Source organism: Zingiber officinale, chromosome 4B (genome assembly GCF_018446385.1).
Source record: "Zingiber officinale cultivar Zhangliang chromosome 4B, Zo_v1.1, whole genome shotgun sequence".
Lineage (NCBI taxonomy): Eukaryota > Viridiplantae > Streptophyta > Magnoliopsida > Zingiberales > Zingiberaceae > Zingiber > Zingiber officinale.
The window spans coordinates 18,371,605-18,385,640 of record NC_055993.1 but is presented as its reverse complement, the minus strand read 5'-3'; the positions used below and the strand labels follow the sequence as shown (position 1 = coordinate 18,385,640).

Below are 14,036 nucleotides of genomic sequence, written 5' to 3'. Positions count from 1 at the left end.
AGTGTAGACAAACATGTACATGAACTTTTATTTATCTATCTTCGCACGGATCCGTGGCTAGCTTCGAGGTTTCCGGAATGCAAAAAGCGATTTTTGCGGCTCGAAAGTTCTAACAAATACGAGTGAGTAGAAGGATTGAATTAGTTTTCCCCTAAAAAAATTCCTCCCACTAATTCATGAGTGAGGAAAGAGTGGTCCTCATGGAGTACCCAATTAGTTAGAGGGTGATAGACTTGTTACAATAGGACACGGATCAAATTCCGACATGTGCATGTTTTCAAGAAAAAACTTCTTCCACCCCTTAGTAACTTAGCGGTCGGCTATAAGTTGACATCTTGATTTATTTATCTTCATATAACTTGAGAATATACTGTAAAGATCGTCTGGAGTGAATGTAATCATCTTTAATCGTGAGTAAGGAAAGTGTGAAGAGAAAAATAATTTTTAATTCTTTAAAAAATTCTCTAATTCGTATCAACCCGATTGAATTAGATTTTTCTGTTTTTAGCTAAAAAGTTGATTGGATTATAAATTGATCACAAATTAAATCAATCTCGAAGCAGAACATATTCAATTAAACTACAAAGCACAACTTATGAAGTGACAATTTTATAGATACTTATGTTATGCATACTTTTTAATTCATATCTTGACGGTCTCTATGTTGACTCAAATCTTGAATGTCTTAGATATAATTTTTTGATCTTCCCTCTGACGATCATTTTATTTCTTTTAAATTGTGAACATTTAAATATATCTTGACAATCCATGTTCACTCAGATCTTAGACTTATGGATTAATTCTTTAATCGTGAGCTTCTAAGATATTCTTTATAACTTTATGCTCATTCAAATTTTGAATATCTAAATTCATCCTTACAACTTCTATCTATGTTTATATATGAGACCCTAAATATCTTTTTGGCCCTCATTTATGTCCGTTCAAATTTCAAACTTTTGATCACATACGACGACATCTAGAATTTCGAGTGATGGACAACAAATCTTATCCTTGTTTCAAATATGTATTCATTATATAACATAACTGCTAAACATTGCAAGTAAATTTTCATCCAAGTATATATTTTGCACTGTAAAGGTTAGTATGTTTAATATTATCTTATATTTTTTAATCCAAAATTTTCTAGTCTTTTTGAGGAAATTAACAATGATAACTTGCTGTTTTTGAGGAAACTAACAACGAAGCTTACAGTAATCAAAATATCTCAGTCAAACGTAGAATTTTTTTTATAGTTTTTCGAAGATAATTAATAGTGAATCATACCCATCGAATTATCACAATATCTCTTCTATTGACAAATAAAAGTGGACAAAAGAAAAGAGTATTGTTCACATGATCGCCAGCCGTAGGACTCCAAACTCACATGATCGCCAGTGTGTGTAGTTGTGCTCACGTAAGCACAATTTTTCATTAGCCTCCAAAGATGGGAATTACGTTGGCACATTTCCTTAATTAAAATAAAACCACTAATGGTTTATTTTATTTAGATATATCGCTTTAACATGTGGATATAGAACCACTAATGGATTATTTTATTTAGATACATAGAACCACTAATGGTATCACAGCGGATCGGATTAGGAACGTACGTCCAAACGATCTCCTCCTCACGGATCAAGAGCTCGCATTGCCTTCCTCTTTCTGTTCGTAGAATGGATCAGAAAAATAAACTTTACGTCCGTTGAGTGGCTGTGTCGGCCTTGCATTGTCCGTCTGCCAAGAAAAACAAGAGTTAATTATATGATCAAGTCGGTCCTTGGAAACGCCATCAACGTGCCATAATTTAGAGGAAACTTCTTACATGATTCACTGGAGCCCTTAGTAGCTCAACTTGCTCCTCCGTTACACTTCTGACCTGCAAAACAAGAGGTGAATTTTTTAAAAATTTAATCACCTTAATTAGCATATGGGGCATGTATTAGATTGTTTGTGCTACCACCTCTTTCATCACAGTCCAAATAACAGGCTCACTGCAAGGAGGACTTGTCACAGATCCATTGTATCTAAAATAAGTTTCTTCGTCACCTACGACAGGTGGGTATATGCTTCCAACATCAAGACTAGTCACGTTCAGCTCGTTCAGTTCATTCAGAGCACCCCCCAACTGTGCGAATTAAGGTAATTAATCACAAAATGAAACTAAAACTTTAGATATTGTGACCACTCTTCCATTGTATAATAGTGAAGGGGAATAAGTACTCTAACCTTTCCCAGGAAAGGATCGGCTTTGCCACCGTACTCAAACAACACACCGATGACTGCTTTTTTTGGGGTTGATTCTGAAGTGGTGTGAACTATGTGAAGCTCCAAAGGGTACCTATCCATCAACAATATCTCAATGAAGTGTACATACATTTCATCAAAGATGAAAACAGGTTTAAATTATTAACCTTATGCCGAAGAGTTCATGCTCAGAAGGTGTGTGCCAATGGCACTGCCTGAGATGAAAGATCTTGCCATTTAGAAGAAGAACGCCTGGCGATTCTGTCCAACTAACCTGAAAAAAAAATTCCAACAATTTCAAAGACTAGCACAATCATTTTTAAAAATTATGAGATAGATTGAAGAAAATGTTAAAAGATCAAGTTTTTTTTTTCTTACCATGATTTCATGCCCCATGTTCAACAGACGTGCAGGGGCCTCAGTGTAATATTTGAGCAATTTCCCCAAGTGTGTGTTGTGGATGTTACTGGGTTTGATACTTATGGGCGATTGCATTCCTTCAGGTCTCGATGCACACATTGCCCAGGATTCTTGCAGCGTACCCCAGTGTTGAGGTCCAAGAGGACTACATGGATCATAGCTATGCTCCAAACTGGCTTCTGATATTGATTTATAATACAACAAATGAGTTAACCAAGTTGGAGAATTAGACGATTCTTATAATAAGATACTACAGCTTTAGATTCCCCTAAAATTGTTGAGAAATAATTCATAAAAGAATTCAGGGGTATTTTAGAATTGGTTCTCACCAAAACCGGCTGCTTTTGATGCCAATGTATTTGATTGAAGAAAGAAGAGAGCAAGCAAACATAGGAATAGCAGTGCCTGATTCCCCATCCTATTGGCTAGCTCAGTGATTAGGGATTTGCAATAGTAGTCTACTTAAATAGAGAAAGAGTAACACTACTTTGAGAGCTATACGCCAGTTGTGAATATTATGAACCATACGAAATATGTTAACAAATCAGCATAAGTTGTCACCTATCGTAGCAAAAGGTGAAGCCGTCCCTACACGGCAGTCATTTGAAAAAGGATACATCACGGAAGTAGTTGTTCTAGCACAGCGATCCCTTACATGGGGTGGTCAGACATTCAACGTGGTATTTTTACATTGAAATTGATCCCAAGATCTATTGAAACAAACATCGATACATGTATCAACTGTGCCAACCCATAAAAGTCACAAGTTGTCACCTTTCATATAGTTGGTACATGGTCAAGTCATATTTTACCTCTCATTTATTATTATTTTTTACAACAAAAGATGATTATAATCATCTCAGACGTCCCTCACAAATTGTCCCCAGATTATGTAAATAGAAGTAAATTATATAGCTAACCGTCACTCTCATTTATCATTATATGTTCATCTACTGCAAATTTTATGCCTCAAGCGATTAATTAAATAGCCACCAGATATTTTGAATTCGGTTCTTAAAAAGCAGCTGGAGTTTGTCCTCACCAATTAATGTTCAAGAAGGTGTGGATTAAAGTATCTCACATTGTTAATGAACTAGCTCGAGCTAGGTTATATTATATATAAAGCTAATCCATACCTTAATCTTTTTGCTCAATTATAACTAAAATATATGAATGATTAGGATTTATCCCTACATAGTGGTTTAAGGTTTGATTATTATATTGCTATACTATCTATATGTATTTATATTTTTTTTTCCTCTTCTCCTCTACTTATCCTCTCTCTTGTTTGTCATCTCCTCAAATATGTTCAGGTCCAATCTAAAGGTTGCTTTGACGTTAAAACCTCACACTAAGTGGCATCAAGCATAATAGTGATTATTCTTGAGGCGAAAGTTTATAGCGGGATTGTAGAGAAGACAAGAAGGAATCACAAATGAAGAGTAACCATCTCTAGGTTTAAGCAAAAAAAACTTTATTAAATCAAAACAAGTTATCTAACATCAACCCAAATAAGTGTTTAAATAGTCTAAAAACTTTTTAAAAAAGTGAAACTAACAAAACAAACCCTAAAAGATCAAAATTTAAGTCGTTTAGAGAGCCAACTTGCTTGAACCGTACCAGCGTCACACAGTCTTGCCAGGAAGTCATGTTCCCTATTGGAATGCGCCTTTCTCTTAGTCTGAATGCAACATGGTCATGTAAGGGGGCACGACTATTGGATTGAGTGGACCAGCTAGAGCGGGGGTGGGGGTGAATAGATGACTTTAAGTTAAATTAGTTTATTCTCTTACTTCTAACTTAGTAAGGATATATACACATTAATTAATTAAAAACAAATAGCAAAAATATTAAGTAAGAGGTAGAATTTTACTTGATTACAATATGGGTAGTTGTTAATTCAAGATAATTGAAAGTACTAAAGAAACTCCTTCTATAGAGGTCGGAGGCGAAGAGACCCCATATAGTAGTTAAAAGTTCAGAAAGAAATAGAGAAACTAAGAATAGGTTGTGTTATTTTACAACTAAGTCCAAGACACTATTTATAGTGCTCTAGTCGAAATGACCATTTTGTTAATGTGGTAATTCAGGACACCTCGATTAACAGGAAACACCTCTAAGGGGATGAAGTTTGCTAACGTTCGACTAATCTAGCTAAATGGAGGCACCTCGATTCATCAGAGGCATCTCAGTTCCAACGGAGGTGCCTCAGTTCCAACGGAGGTGCCTCAGTTCAATCAGAGACGTCTCACTTCGGTTAACGTGGATTCCACGACTTATCTTCACGGCAACGACTCCAAGCTCATTTAAGGCGCCTCAAGTCATCGAAGGTGATTCAAGTCTCATCTGCGGCAATGACTTTTTTAGGCATCTGAGGCTCCTCAAGCTAACTAAGGCGCCTTGAGTCTTTAAGTCTTCAGGGCGTCTTTAGTCAATTGGAGGCGCTTTAAATGGTCAACTTATGAGTTGACCATTTTCAGACCCTGCTTACTGAGGTGATGCTCCAGTCATTTAGAGTTGAGTTCACTCAAACTCAACTCCAACATTCCTCCTTTGGTAGACTTCCTGTTGACTTCTCGTTCCTTGGATGCATCGCATGCATGCTTCTTGCTCCATCAGTGTACTTTTTAATGGTTCCTCGTCTCTCAGATGCACCGAGTCCATCAGCTCCCTTCCCATACCATCTTTTTTGCTCACTGTGACTTCCGTTCAACTTCTTATGATCCTAAGTTCTTATACACTTAAATACTAGACATCAAATACAAACAAGACCTAACTTAAATTGGCTAATCAACATTAAAACTAATTTGGGGTACTTACAATCTCCCCTTTTTTTATGTATATTACCTAAGTTAAAATTAGGAAAAATAAACAATAAATAATTTATGTAAAAATAATTTAAAATATAAAAGTTTACAATAAAGTTCTCCTTCTAATCATAATACACATTAATTCTATCCTTTGACCACATCAACAAAAATATATAAAAAAATTTGAAAACTGATACAAAATATTTGAAAATTTGTCTACAGGGTTTACATAGATAAACCAAGGTTCTGTATTTTTAACAAAATTATTTTTCCAATAAAATAATTTCTTAAGAACTAAACTTCACATTCATCAAAAATAATTTAAAATTTATTTTTAATATTTGAAAAATCCTGAACTTTTTTCAATGTCAAATAGAATTAATCTGATTATAGAAAAAATTTCATAAAAATTATTTTTATTTTAGTGAAGAAAATATTTTCTTTACAAAAATAAGTATGTTTTTGTAAAATAAATACTAAAAAAATCCCGACTAAAAATATTTATAATTTTTCTAAATATTCAAAATATAATGATAATCTGCAAAAAATCAAGTTTTTCAACAATATATCTTCAAAATTTTCTAATTTTTAAAAATTTAATTATTGTTAAAAATTTATAAAAAATTATTTAACGGTTAAAAAATTTTAAATTTTTTTTGCTTATAGATAATATTTTTGTTTATCATAAAAATATTTTAACTCTAAATAAAATCGTACATAAAGTTTACAAAGAGTAATTTTTTCAATACATTACAAGTTAACTTTTAGTAATTAAATCTCTAGAAATAAAATATCTAACAGGTCAAAATAAATTTTGTAATCTAAAACAAATTTTTATTGGATTTATCAAATATTTTCATGGAATATTTTTTTAATACTTTTATAATTTAGCTCCTATGTTTCTAACATACTAATTTAGTCCTCCATAATTTAAATTTTGTTGAAAAAATCTTGTTGATAAAAAATTTGTATTGGAACCAATAGAGAATTTTTCTAGTCTTAATTTCAAGGAATCTATCTGGTCCCTTAACTTTAGATTCTTATTTGATTAATTTTCAAATTCTTCTTTTGGGCATAAATTTTCTAATTTATTTTCGAGGTCAATTTTGACTTTTTCAGTATACGTGGTTCTTAGTTTACATAAGGAACTAGAAAGCATCTAAATTGCTTTGCAAAGTTGATCAAAGGGAAGGTTAGGGTTGTAAACGAGTCAAGCCGAACCGAGCTTTGGGGTGTTCAAGCTTGTTTGATAAGATAACCGAGCCGAGCCAAGCCGAGCTTAAAATGAACCAAGCTTTTAAAATGAGTGTTCAAGCTTGGCTTGGTTTATTTTTTATGAGCTTGAGCTTGTTTGAAGCTTGGCTTGAGCTTGGTTCGTTTAGATGTTATCAAGCTCTCAATTCAAGCTTGGCTTGAGCTTGGTTCGAGCTTGGTTTGAGTTTGGTTCATTTAGATGTTATCAAGCTCTCAATTCAAGCTTGTTTGATTGCTTGAAACTTTTATTGTTTGATTGGTTATTAAGATTGATAATTTAAATTTATTTATTTATTTTATTTTATTTTATTATTTATTTAGCATATTGAAAAGAGTTTTATTAATAAATATGGGTCATGAACATTGTTCACGAACGTTGTTCACGAACGTTGACGAGCTGAACACATATGTGTTCAAGCTTATTTGTTTAGCTTAACGAGCTGTTCAAGCTTATTTGTTTAATTAATCTTATGTATATTGAACGAACATAAACAAACTCTTACCAAGCCGAACACCAAGCTTGTTCACGAACGCTTGGTTCATTTAGAGCCCTAGGAAAGGTTATGTACCTCACTTATTGTGTCAGATTTATAGGTTTGGCTCCCCCTTCATTGTTGTTCTCTTCTGAGGAGCTTTCGTCATCTTCAGGTAGGTGGTTGGCTATTAGTACTAGTCCAGTGTATTCCTCAATCTCGAACTCTTCTGAAGATGATTCACTCGATGTTAATTTGAAGTTCTTCTGTCACGTTTTCTTTAGTTGTTTGTTTTTGAATTTACCCTTCTCCTTTAATCTGGGGCATTGATCTTTGACATGATCTCATCATAGTTGTGTAAGGAACTAGAGTGCTAAACACACTTATGCGCAGCAGAAACCATATAGTTTTTTCTAGGAGATCCATGTGAAGGGAAAGAAAAATATACTAAGTTTTTCATAAGATTATAAGAGGTTATACCTTTGGTGCGTGTACACGATCTCCCAACAGCTCAGATCACAGTATGATCTCACGTTCGCGCCTCTACGGTATCCACACGAACAAACGTTTGTTTGTCTCATAAACTCACAAAATGGAGATAGGTTGTGCTAGCAACCTAGAGAAAAGATTTCGACCAAGAGAGGAGAAGAGCAAGGAGAATGAAGAACTATCTCAAAAACTGAAGAGAAAATTGCTTAAGTATTTCATCCAATGAAAACACTTAATTACCATTAATAGTCTTAATGAGCATTTACACTCTATTAAGGATCACACTTGAAACTCCTCATTTCAAATTCAATTTCGAAAACGGAATGAAATGAATCATTGAATTTCAAAATTCAATCAATCTCTCCATTAATCCTCACTTGAGTCTAACTCAAGTCTCCTCACTTGAGTCTAACTCAAGTCTCCTCACTTGAGTCTAACTCAAGTCTAATTCACTCGAGTCTAACTCGAGTCTAATTCAATAGAGTCTTACTCAATTAATCTCATGCAATTTCAAATTCAATGAATCACATTTCATTAATTTGAATTGACTCCTTGAGTCTAGTTTGAATTGGACTTAATCCAACAATTAGATCCAATTGAGTCTAACTTAATATGTCTAATTCGGATAAGACTTAATCCAATGATTCATCATATGGGCCCATCTCCAAATCTACTTGTTCTTTGTGTGTGATCCAATAGGTTCTCGTAACGTTGGTAATGCACTCAAATCAACATTTAGATACATAAGCAATGAGTGGCATCTAGCAAGACATCATTGCTATCCAAGTGACAAGAAAGTAGAGATCCGACCTAATCTGTCCGTGGTTATTATCTTGTATGACTTTGTCCCTCTATCCTCGATATCTAGATTGATCAATGAGGCATAGACCGTGTCATCCTCTTATCAACCTTTGTGTTTCTTGATCTCTAAATAGACACGCTCAATCAAATAAGCTCAATATCTCATATTGACTCATTTGTGCATGGTCATGTTTTCTTGTGTTCTACTAATCAAGGGGCCCACAGATATCGCTTCTGTAACGACCACCCTTCTTAATACTATACTATACTACTTTCTAAGGATGACCGTTACTTAACTACTAACTCTACTTAACCAGTATGATTAAAAATCACATGGAAATCCTACCGAAAAATTTCGGCAGAGTCTCCCCTGTACCGGTGACCATATTCAATAATACATGCAATATATACTCAGCCACAAGCGGTTGGAACACATATCAATCAACCACGCAGTTAAATAAGTATCAAACACACAAATGTCTACTTACTAAACTGAACTCGTCCTACATGCAATCTAAATAGAATAATCTCAAATGACGTGAACTTAAAATACAACTCAAATGTTTACCATAACTAAAATGAGGAAACTAAAATTAAAACTTCTTTCCTAGTCTCAAGGCTTCCATAGTCCTGGCATCACACATCCTTCGAACACCTCCTTGTCGCCTTCCTTTCTATATCTTTTCCTTTCCTGTATCTGCAGTAAGAGGAAGTGCAATCTATAAGCAAAATTTACTTAGTAAGCGCTATCTAACTCACAAAAACATGAATATGCATGTTTACAGAAAGAACTAGAAACTATATGCTCTAAAAGAAAGTAAAGCATAAACATAACTGCTCATGTCAAACTAATAGCAAAGAAAAGCTAAGGAATCTACTCATGTAATTCTAATGGCTAATCATGCTACTCATCTAATAGGTAAACATGAAAACTACTCATCCACTAGATAAACATGGTAGAATAAAGAACTAAACTTACTGATTTTTAGAACTATATGAAACTTATTTCATTTGTTCTAAACTTAATTTTTAATACTATATGTTTATGTAAAACTCGTTTTACTTGTTCAAAAACTAATACTTATAATACTTCAAAATAATAATCAACTTCTTCTTGGACCCGACAACTGTACTTGCTTTTACTTTTGTAACGACCCAACCCAGTTAGCGGCCCATTTGGCGACCCTCGGGTCGTTGATCGTCGGTCGTGCTGTTACTACTAGGTTATCTAAACCTAGGGACGACTATGAGAGTCTAACCCAAGGACAACTGAGAGTCCAGCATAGTGTCACTGATAAAAGTAAAATACTTGTTATCTTTTAATACTTCTATATAATGCCTCGGCATTTTCTTTAGCACCTTGTGCGTCAAAATCCCTAAAGTCTTGACTTTGGGATCTACTTAAGGCATTGGCCTTTTTCTTTCTTTTCTTTATCTTTCTTATACTTGTTAATACTTCTAAAAGAATACTTCTTTAAAAAGAAACTGAAATGTTTAAACAAATTCTAACTTTGAAATGCTTAACCCAAAATCTGCCTACTATGCTAATAAAATTCTGCATATTAAAATCTGCATACTATACTTATAAAAATCTGCATGCTATGCTTATAAAAATCTGCACATGTTCAGCTAAGGGTGAATGAATTCTGCACACTAATACTTAATAAAAATCTGCACACTAAAATGCTGCATATTAAGCTAACACAATTCTGCATATTAAGCTCTAAAGGAACTAGAAACTGATTGTTTTAAAAGGAAGGCTACTCATGCGCATCTAATAACATAAAAAAAAAATCTAGAAATCTGCCCATGTTATTCCAATAGCAAAGGAACTAGAAATCTAAATCTGCACATGTTCATGTTATTTACTAAATCTAAATAGCAAAGGAACTGAATGAATATATAAATGCACACTTGAATGAATCTGTTCATGCCTACTTCTACTTGAATGAATATAAATGCTCACTTGAATAGATCTGCTCATGCTCATGCCTACTGGTGGGAGTTGTCTATAGTTCCACGGCAAGAAAGTAATATAAGGGAAGCAAAATGCTATACATAGCTATTCAAACAAACATATATATCAAATTCACATCTTAACCCTTTTTGTAAGCAACCCTAATTCTCCAAATCAGGCTTCATCAGATGGCAAAGAAAACCAACAACATAAACATCAATCCATGGCAGTAAATAAGGAATCCCAAACTACTCATCACTGTGACAAATGAAATAAAGACTACTTGCTCAAAAGAACTAAACTATTTCATACTCAGATTTAACAAAGAAATTTCTAAATTGAAATACTAAACTACACTATCAATGGATCTAAAAACTGCATGTACAACCGGAAAACACACAACCTGCAGCCTATCCTAAAAACAGAACCATCTAAAGAGGTAAAGCCATCTAAAGAGAAAGGGATCCACACAAGAAGCCAACTTGAACCCGAATTACTCTATTGCAAACCACAAGAAACCAAAGCTTCACCGTTCAAATCGCAACGACACAGCCCTAGGTTTCATCTAAAGCTTCGGGAACAAGAGAAGGAACAAGAATTAAACTTCGAAGCTATCCTACCGCAGGTGAGTAAGCGACTTACCTTCGTTTCCTTGACTCACAGCCGAAGGAGAAACCTTCTAGTGCTTCTAGGGCTCGGAAGATTGAAATTTCCGGCTCCTCTTCGTGCTCTCCGTTTCTCCTCGACGAGAAAAGCTTAAGGAGGTGAAGAAACCCCTCGGAGAACCTCAAGCCAATGCAGGAGAAAACCCTAATCTTGGCTTCGGTTTCGCTCGGGCAAAAATCGCCGCGCACGCGAGAGGAGGAAGAGAAAAGCTAGGTTACGGGTAATTATCCCACCCTAAGTTCCTCTCTTTATAACCTTAATATTCTGTTAATTAACTAATACTTAAATAAATTTGCGACCAATTCTAAACAGAAAAATTCGTTTGCCCACCTGTTCTGTCGGGTTTTGACCGAGTCAAAGGTCGTGGGTTCAATTCTCGGCTTGGACATTTTTTTGTCGAAACTTCCTTCGTTTAGTAAAAATACCAAACGACCTCCAAAAATTACACAAAAATACTCTAAAAAATTCTAAAAATCTCTAGAATATTTCTATAGCATTTCTAAATATTTTTAAGAACTTCTAAAACTCCTAATGAGGAAAATTGGGTCGTTACAATCCCCCATACCTTATAAAAAGTTCGTCCTCGAACTTAGACTAATTCTGGATATTTCTGTCTTATATTATCCTTCACTAGTGGTACTTCTTTATTTCTTAATCTCTTAACTTCTCGGTCCTCTATTATTCATCTCGCATCGTACTCATTAGTGGTCTTTGGAAGACTTGATATCTTCTCTAACCTTTCTAAACATACTTATGTATATGATTATAAGAGAAACAAAACTTCTATCTTACTAAAGCACATATAAGCAATTACTCCATACTGCAAATAATAAAGAAAGTATAAAAGGAAACTTAAATACTTTCTTACTTGAAGACGGCAAGGATGGTGCTGATGTGTGATGCTGGAGAATGGGAACTGCTCTGATACCAACTGTAACGACCACCCTTCTTAATACTATACTATACTACTTTCTAAGGATGACCGTTACTTAACTACTAACTCTACTTAACCGGTATGATTAAAAATCACATGGAAATCCTACCGAAAAATTTCGACAGAGTCTCCCCTGTACCGGTGACCATAATCAATAATACATGCAATATATACTCAACCACAAGCGGCTGGAACACATATCAATCAACCACGCAGTTAAATAAGTATCAAACACACAAATGTCTACTTACTAAACTGAACTCGTCCTTCATGCAATCTAAACAGAATAATCTCAAATGACGTGAACTTAAAATACAACTCAAATGTTTACCATAACTAAAATGCGGAATCTAAAATTAAAACTTCTTTCATAGTCCCAAGGTTTCCATAGTCCTGGCATCACACGTCCTTCGAACACCTCCTTGTCGCCTTCCTTTCTATATCTTTTCCTTTCCTGTATCTGCAGTAAGAGGAAGTGCAATCTATAAGCAAAATTTGCTTAGTAAGCGCTATCTAACTCACAAAAACATGAATATGCATGTTTACAGAAAGAACTAGAAACTATATGCTCTAAAAGAAAGTAAAGCATAAACATAACTTCTCTTGTCAAACTAATAGCAAAGAAAAGCTAAGGAATCTACTCATGTAATTCTAATGGCTAATCATGCTATTCATCTAATAGGTAAACATGAAAACTACTCATCCACTAGATAAACATAGTAGAATAAAGAACTAAACTTACTGATTTTTAAAACTATATGAAACTTATTTCATTTGTTCTAAACTTAATTTTTAATACTTTATGTTTATGTAAAACTCGTTTTACTTGTTCAAAAACTTATACTTATAATACTTCAAAATAATAATCAACTTCTTCTTGGGCCCGGTAACTATACTTGCTTTTACTTTTGTAACGACCCGACCCATTTTGCGGCCCATTTGGCGACCCTCGGGTCGTCGACCGTCGACTGTCGGCCGTGCCGTTACTACTAGGTTATCTAAACCTAGGGACGACTATGGGAGTCCAACCCAAGGACAACTGAGAGTCCAGCACAGTGCCACTGATAAAAGTAAAATACTTGTTATCTTTTAATACTTCTATATAATGCCTCGGCATTTTCTTTAGCACCTTGTGCGCCAAAATCCCTAAAGTCTTGACTTTGGGATCTACTTAAGTCCTTGGCCTTTTTTCTTTCTTTTCTTTATCTTTCTTATACTTGTTAATGTTGGGACCTTAGATGGCTAGAGGGGGGTGAATAGCCTCTTTAAAAAAAACACTAAACAACAATTTCTTCAAGAACTTTGTTAGCACAGCGGAATTAGAAAACTAAAACAAGAAAACACAGCACACTAACTCAGAGATTTACGAGGTTCGGGGATAACTTGCCCCTACTCCTCGGCGTGTCCGTAAGGTGGACGAATCCTCTTGATCTTTCGGTAGATCACACCCCGGAGCTATCCGGCTAAAGGATTCTCCTTCTCGGTGGAGTAACCTCTCCACAGAGTCTTTAACAGCAGTAAGAAATTAAGCACAAGACTTACAGTAGTGGCTCAAGTGAAATGATCAAAGGAAGCTCACAGCCACAATCAGCGAAGAACAAGCGCACTGCTTCAATCTTCCAGAGAGTTTTTTTTTTTCACAGTGTTTTTCACAGCAAGAGCACAAAAAGCATTGTCCCGAGAGCCTCTCCTCTCCACCTTCATATGCCTCTCTGCTCTGTAACGGATCTCTGCCAAACCTGCAGCAAATCCCTGCAAATCCCTGCAACCGTCCACGACGTCGCCAATCACACTTCTTCCTTGTCTGATTGTCTCAGCTCCCACCAATGGCATCATCGTTTCCACTGGTACCTCTGAGCTTGAACCTATCAGCACAAGTCAAGCTGATTTCGACCAAACGGCTGCCAGCAGATCGCAAACGAGACGTTGCTACCAAAACTGGTTTGTCCGCAGCGAGACACAGCAAAAGCCTTTTGTTGCCTTCTACT

The 14,036-nt window shown here is 35.1% G+C and overlaps 1 protein-coding gene across 1 annotated transcript; it reads right to left on the bottom strand.

Moving 5' to 3' along the window:
- Positions 1–1,473: 1,473 nt before the first annotated feature.
- Positions 1,474–3,151, bottom strand: LOC121977430 (dioscorin DB3S-like). Its single transcript, XM_042530010.1, has 7 exons — positions 2,994–3,151; positions 2,623–2,843; positions 2,412–2,518; positions 2,227–2,338; positions 1,961–2,125; positions 1,823–1,876; positions 1,474–1,734 (listed from the first exon to the last, which is right to left on the bottom strand). The coding sequence occupies exons 1-7, from the start codon at positions 3,079–3,081 to the stop codon at positions 1,636–1,638; spliced, it is 846 nt and encodes a 281-aa protein (XP_042385944.1). The 5' UTR covers positions 3,082–3,151; the 3' UTR covers positions 1,474–1,635.
- Between the last annotated feature and the right edge of the window lie 10,885 nt (positions 3,152–14,036).

What these genes read in the sequence shown, in the direction of transcription:
- LOC121977430 (XM_042530010.1), bottom strand. Translation starts at nt 3,081, where the DNA reads ATGGGGAATCAGGCACTGCTATTCCTATGTTTGCTTGCTCTCTTCTTT. An exon ending in CATGAACTCTTCGGCATAAG is followed by an intron (nt 2,339 to 2,411) that starts GTTAATAATTTA and finishes GTTGATGGATAG; the next exon opens with GTACCCTTTGGAGCTTCACA. An exon ending in TAAGGGCTCCAGTGAATCAT is followed by an intron (nt 1,735 to 1,822) that starts GTAAGAAGTTTC and finishes TTTTCTTGGCAG; the next exon opens with ACGGACAATGCAAGGCCGAC.